The sequence below is a fragment of the Ranitomeya imitator genome, chromosome 2, assembly GCF_032444005.1.
Source record: "Ranitomeya imitator isolate aRanImi1 chromosome 2, aRanImi1.pri, whole genome shotgun sequence".
NCBI classification, from domain to species: domain Eukaryota; kingdom Metazoa; phylum Chordata; class Amphibia; order Anura; family Dendrobatidae; genus Ranitomeya; species Ranitomeya imitator.
Genome location: NC_091283.1, coordinates 98,272,419 through 98,279,208, shown reverse-complemented (window position 1 = coordinate 98,279,208; position 6,790 = coordinate 98,272,419). Strand labels below are relative to the sequence as shown.

Below are 6,790 nucleotides of genomic sequence, written 5' to 3'. Positions count from 1 at the left end.
TGAGGGGGGGGATCTCAGCTTCTTGAAAAAGGGGAAAATTGCAATGGGATTGTGAAAACAAGCTATTGTGTAATGTACCTCTTATTAAAAATTCTCAGTTCTCAAGAACAGGATTTAAAATTTTATGGTTAACTGCTGTCGAATCGTTGCAGTCAATCGCTGGTGGACAGTCTCCTAGGTAAGTGCAGGAGTTTCAGGATCTTTGCTAGTTTGCAGGCGCTGCTCTGAAGAAAAACCAAAAGGTCATGTCCCCTGATGAAGCTGGGTGAAACGCACATTGAGGCGAAGGGCTACACATCATTACTATGCAAGTTTGCAACCTATAATCTTCTATTTGATGTATATATTATCCAGTAGGGAATGTACTGCAATAGATGGGTTTACTAACTATATAGTGTTTATAGCCCTCCTCTATTTACCGTAATAAAATCCAATATTTTGTAGCCGCATTTCTTTTAGGTTCATCTCTTATCTTCAGCCGGATACAATTACTGAACGTGGCCTAACCAAAGGTGATGAGTGCAGGAGACATTTCTATTATCCTTTTCCTCACATTTGTTACAATAGCAGGGGTTTCAGGGCCAAATATGCCCCTTTATGCGTTTTCTACCACCCTGAAACGCATAAGCTGACGTCTGGGACACCAGCTATTCTTGCCATTTTTTTCTATTGTCTATGCTTTTATATGTAGACTTTGGAATAAAGTTGATTGGAGTGCAACCTCTTGGTGCTGGATTTATTACTACTTGGGATTTTCCTGGGATGACAGCCATGCAGTGTGGACAGGTGAGCTGAAGACTTTATTTGCTCAAGTAATGTGCCATCCTTGACGAGATGCTCCTCAAAATTTGACTTGAGAAAAGATGCTTATGTTAGCACCATGTAGATTTCCCTTTTATACCTTCCCCTCACTTTTTTTTTTAAATATATTTCCAAGAGGAGTAACACTCGCCCAAATGTGGAGATGGTCTTCTTTCCCTGAGGCAATGCAATAATTTGCTCAAATAGACAGGTGAGGAGAGCTCACGGGTCCCATTGAGGTGGCCTGCATCTACACAGAGCCGGTGCCTCTACTTATGAGCTGGATTATCCCCGTTAGAAGTGATTCTAAGCAAATCAGCCAAAACATTGCTCATTAGTTACCTGCTGCCATGCATCACCTGCATGTGAGTAATGTATGGCGCCAATAGGGGGAGAATTGGGTTTATATGAAACACCCCCATCATACTTTACTTGCTTATACACTTGTCCAACTGCCAGTTTCCATCACCCCCATTTTAGATTAGGATAATAAATGTGATACATGTCAAGTTTAAGACCACTTGAAAGGAAATTTCTCATTACATTTTAATACCATTTTTAAACTAGGAAATATTAGAACATTTGTATGTTAACAATTACAACTTTTACATTGGTCCATTATACCATTGCATGTGACCGTACAGTCAGGAACAATTTTACATATGCAGGGAGGCGTAAGGCACAATAACCTACTCAAAACTTCTTAGTCGGATGGCAAGAGTTAAAAGTTTCACTTCAGTTTAATGTGTCATTAGAACCTGGAGAGATTAGGATGGTAGCATGACACCATCGTCACCACATAGGAAACATCCCGATCGTTACCCTACCATGTGTCACTGCACTTCAGATGCAGAATGCCATGTAATGAAGAGCACAAACTTCTGAAAACAGAACTGTCAAGAACAGTCTTAAAAAATGTAATACTGTTTTATTCGCTTCAAAAACATTTCAGCATTCTAAACATAAAAAAAAAAAAAACACAGGACAATGCAACATGAAAACGCAGAATGGTTCTCAACTCTGCAAAACTTTACTTGACCCTCACTTTAGTCAGTGAAGATGTGGCTACAACTTGTTTAAAAACCTATCGTACTTAATGAAAAAAAAAAAAAATCCATACACTTCTCATGCCAGCTGAACTCCTCAACAACTAAACGGCATAATGCTATTTCACTATATACAAAAAAAAAAAAAAAAAAAAAAAAAAGGGGAGAAAAAAAAAAAAAAACCTATATATAAGCCAAGTTGATGCCCAATGTAGTGTGTAAGTCTTGTGTGCATGCTTTGGGCTGAAACCCCAAGAAAGGGACAGATTGTAATAACCAGGGATGGTCTTAAACCCTGGAGGTTTCAACATCTTAAAAATAGAAAACAAAAAGTGATATGCACCATAAGTTGTCTAGTTTACAGATTAGATATGTACAGTTTACAACCCAGGATTTTTATCTAATCAATAACCATTAACACCTTAAATTAAAAAAAAAATATATGAAAAATGCTTGAAACATTTTTAAATGCTTTGATACACCAACAGCAAAGTGCACAGAGTGAGGAGAACACTAGAGCGCCTGTCTGGTTTAAAAATGTTTTGGAAATATGTACAACTTTGATACAGTTTCTGAATGCTCATTTCACACACACGGCTACATAATGTAAACCCAGTTACAACTCCAAGAGCATCTTTTTTTTTTTGTTTAGAAACTATGTCAGAACCAAATTTTTTTTTTCTTCAATTGGGCCTAATAAAGGGCAGTCAGCCATCTTAAAGATGGCAGCCAGAGGTGGTTCCCCTACTCTGATATTCACATCAACAGAATGTACAGCTTCATTCGTCGTCATCTTCCTCTTCTTCATCCTCTTCCTCCTCCTCGTCTTCATCATCATCTTCATCCTCTTCTTTTTTCCGGGCCATTTTAGGAGCACTTTTAGGACCATCAACTTTCCCTTTGGACTTGTAGTCAGCAACATCCTAGAAAAGAAAAAATATTATAAGTATAAATAAGTGTAAATCCGTAGCCCTGTAACACCAACATTCATCCTGACGTAACGGAGGCCAGACTTACCTTCTCATACTTCTCCTTCAGCTTGCCGGCCTTGCTGTTGTAGGGCTGCTTCTCGCCATCACTCAGGTTGTTCCACATCTCGCCCAGCTTTTTGGCCACGTCACCAATGGAGATGCCAGGATTAGTGGATTTGATTTTGGGACGGAATTCTGAGCAGAACAGGAAGAATCCAGACCTAGGAAATAAAGATGATCCAGGTTATGGTCACATTCCCAAGAGAAATACCTCTATGCCCTGCCAAGAAGAGCACTTACGGGGGCCTCTTGGGTGCATTGGGGTCCTTCTTCCTCTTGCCTCCTTTAACAGGTCCAAAGTCTTTCATTTCCCGGTCATATCTTACTTTGTCGGCTTTTGCCAAGTCGTCAAATTTGCACTTTTCTTTTGCAGACATGATCTGTGAAAGGATTTTTTTGTTTTTTAATTCTAGAATTCAACATACATATAAAAACTACAATATGTCTAACAAAAAAAAAAATATATATATATTTTTTTTTATTAAAAAACACATATATATATATATTTTACCAGACATACCTTCCATCTTTCAGAACATTTCTTTGAGAACTCCGCAAAGTTGACAGGTATTTCAGGGTTCTTCTTCTTGTGTTCCTCACGACACGTCTGCACAAAGTAGGCATAAGCAGACATCTTGCCTTTCGGCTTCTTAGGGTCACCTTTAGCCATGTTGAGTCTGAAGAAAAAAAAAAAAAAAAAGTTAAGACAATTTTCGCTTTTTTCCCCTAAGGGTGCAGTACCACTGTATACTGTAGGGGGCACTAGCGCTTGTTTGTGGACACGGCATTCGAGGGGGAGGAAAGAAAAATAGGGGAAAAAAAAAAAAAAAAAAAAAACACCAGAGCCATTACATTAACACAACTGCTCGGCACGTTTTAATTAAATTATCTGTATTTTTTTCTATTATACACTTAAAATAAAATTTAGTCCCATAAAAAAAAAATATATTTATTTTTAAAAACCGCAAGTAGCGGCAGGGAGCTCCCGCCATCTTTGCCCGTCTCCACAGCCAAGGTCACGGCGCAGACAATACACCCGGCCGCTGGGGGGCGCAGTAGTGGAGGGAGCACACGACAGCTCACACACCAATAATTCATCTTCCATTTTGTGAAAAGCTTCTTCATGAAAGAAAGTGCCCCTGAAATGCGGCTGCGCAGCGCCCCCGGGCGGCCGGGTGGTGGCGGCGGGGCGCCGTGTGCGCGGCGGTGGCGGAGGCCGGTGGTGCGGCGGGGCCGTGTGCTGCTGCTGCCGTGTGCTCCGCCGCCCGCTCCATTCACTAAGATGGCTTCTCTCTGTGAGCGCAGACAGCAGCCGCCCGCCCCGCTCCCTGCACGCCGCGCCGCCCCGCACTCAGCGGCCGATAGCTCGGCGGGACGGGCTCGGATCGGGCCGAGCGAGACGGCGATGGAGAGAGCGGACTGCGGGCTATCAGCCGGGCGGCTCGGGGCAGCGCGGGGCGCCCGCGGAGGGGCGGGACCGGCGGGTTTCGGGGCGCCCCCCCTCCCTCCTCGCTGAGGCTTAGCGCAATCCCCTGTATAACAAAGAGCCGTCATCAGCCATTACTGGCGGCAGCGGAAAAAGTGACCGGGCGGCGGGACCAACAGCCGCCAAACCGACACGACCGGAGAGCGCGGCGTCCGGGGAGGAGGCGGAGCCGCTGGGTGCCCTCCTGCGGGGGAGCCGGCGGGGACAGCAGGGAGCACCGGCAGCGGACACCGGCTCACCGCCCCCTTCCCCCCGGACAGCCATGTTATGCGGAACCCCGCCGCCCGCTCATTAACCCCCGCAGCGCCACGCACCGCACAATGCCGGACTCCAGCAATGGCGCACGGGCTACAAGAGGTTAACTGGTACCGCGGCAAAACCGTCCCTGACTGAGAATATGTGGGAATAATACCGCCTGTAACGCGGCCGTGCGGGTGACGGGCACACCGGGTCCCGGGGGAGCTGGGCGCGCCGGGCCCGCAGCCGCCGGACCTACCTGTATTGTTCGCTGTAGTGTGATCCTCCGTGTGCACGCCGCTCACTAATGCTGCCTCACAGCCTCGCGCTAGCTTACTACGAGAGCGCCCTGATTGGCTGGAGCACACTCCCCCGTTTAAAACAACCTCCCAGCCTTGTGATTGGGCAGGAGACTTATGAATACCGACTCCGCCCACTCCATCCATTGGGTGAAATACAATCTACGTCATTCATTCAACAACAAAAAAAAAGAAGCCTCCCCGCCCGGGGGACGATGCAGGCGGGCGATAGTGGAGCGCTGTGCTGTGGTGGGAATGGGGGCGGTGACGTCACGCCGTGTGCACTCAGCCCATTGTATGCGCGAGCGGTAAACATGGCGCATTCTGCCCGCAGCGGCGACATTTGTCGCACTGTACAGTCACACGTGCCCGAGTCCACACAGCCGAGCAGCGCGTTATGTCCGGGCGGTGCAGCTGCAGGGTCAGGCTCACCTGTGGAGGCGATGGGTTCTGCCACTGGACCCGGGATGGACGCTGTTTACTGTGGAAGTAATTAGCCACGTGGTTGGCGCTATTGTGGAGCCACAACCCCCAGCATGCCCACAGAGCTGACAGCACGCTGGGAGTTGTAGTCCCACAATTCGCATGGAAAGCACAGAATAATGACCAGGAAAGTGAGGAGGGCACAGTACTATAGAAGAACCTGCAGACGGGGCCCCAATGGTCCCTGATCCCTATATAAAGGGATCTGTCAGTAGGATCCACCCTCCAAGCCGCCTGTACGGGCCATAGGTAGCGGAGTAATGACATTCATATCTGCGGAGGCAGATTCTGGGGGGATCTACGTCCGGCCCATAGATCTGAACAGCTCATTTGTATATAATAAACACGTCGCTCTCTGGGATAAGACATTGATCACAGATATCAAGGGGTCATGTATTCAGCTTCCTATGGCTACATAATAATCATCTTTATATTACCCCAACATATTAAAAATAAAGATCTACTGCTGACATCTACTGACAGATTCCCTCTAAAGGCCTCTGATAGTGGGGGCCCTATTGGAGAGGTTACATTGGGGTCCACAAGCTTCAGGTTATGCCCAGTGACTTAGATCAAAATCAGACATCAGACAGCCGCACTCTGAGCAGGACGCGGACGCGCCGCTCTAGTACGCAGGACACCACACCGTAAGCAGTTTCGGTTACCCTAAATCTAAGGGTCCTACATCTTCCTTTATCTACTCTGACATCTCCTACTAAGTAACCCCATGATTAAGACCCAGGAGGGTCGAAACGTTGGGTTGTTGTACCTTGCTTCACTTCTACACTGCTTGTGGTTATATTTTCTGTCTGCCAAAATTTTCTTGGAATAAAAGTGTCATTACACGTCTGCAAACCAGCATTTGAGAGTGTGCGGTGAATCTCTACTATTTAGATCAAAATCAGACATAAAAACTTGGGGCCTGATGCATCAAAGCCGTCACATCACAATTCTGCCATTATTATTATTTATAGAATGCCATTAAAGGGAGTCGGTCACCCCCAAAATCGTATATGAGCTGCGGCCGCCGGCATCATGGGCCAAGATTCTTCATTACTACAGTGTTCTGAAATGCTGGAGATAAGCCGCCAAATGTAACCTGAAAGATGAGAAATAGAGGTTAGATTATACTCACCCAGGGGCGGTCACGATCCAGTCCCTCCCATCTTCATAGGATGACGTCCTCCTCTTGTAGCAGCTCTGGCGCAGACGTACTGATTTGCCCTGTTGAGGGCAGAGCAAAGTACTGCACTGTGCAGGGAAAGGTCAGAGAGGCCCTGCGCACTGCAGTACTTTGCTCTGCCCTCAACAGGGCAAATCAGTACGTCTGCGCCATAGCAAGATGATAAGAAGGGGACGTGATCATAAGAGAATGGGAGGCCCCGGACCGGACCGCGACGCCCATTG

At 46.6% G+C, this 6,790-nt stretch overlaps 1 protein-coding gene across 1 annotated transcript; it reads right to left on the bottom strand.

The window, feature by feature from the left end:
* Positions 1-1,329: 1,329 nt before the first annotated feature.
* HMGB3 (high mobility group box 3) lies at positions 1,330-4,952 on the bottom strand. Its single transcript, XM_069747065.1, has 5 exons — positions 4,861-4,952; positions 3,399-3,555; positions 3,119-3,258; positions 2,865-3,039; positions 1,330-2,770 (listed from the first exon to the last, which is right to left on the bottom strand). The coding sequence occupies exons 2-5, from the start codon at positions 3,546-3,548 to the stop codon at positions 2,627-2,629; spliced, it is 609 nt and encodes a 202-aa protein (XP_069603166.1). The 5' UTR covers positions 3,549-3,555; positions 4,861-4,952; the 3' UTR covers positions 1,330-2,626.
* Positions 4,953-6,790: the final 1,838 nt, after the last annotated feature.

Bases quoted from the DNA above. Each gene is read 5' to 3' on its own strand.
- HMGB3 (XM_069747065.1), bottom strand. From the start codon at position 3,548: ATGGCTAAAGGTGACCCTAAGAAGCCGAAAGGCAAGATGTCTGCTTAT. The intron at 3,259-3,398 runs GTATGTCTGGTA...ATCCTTTCACAG, and splicing joins AATGTTCTGAAAGATGGAAG to ATCATGTCTGCAAAAGAAAA. The intron at 3,040-3,118 runs GTAAGTGCTCTT...TTTATTTCCTAG, and splicing joins AATGCACCCAAGAGGCCCCC to GTCTGGATTCTTCCTGTTCT.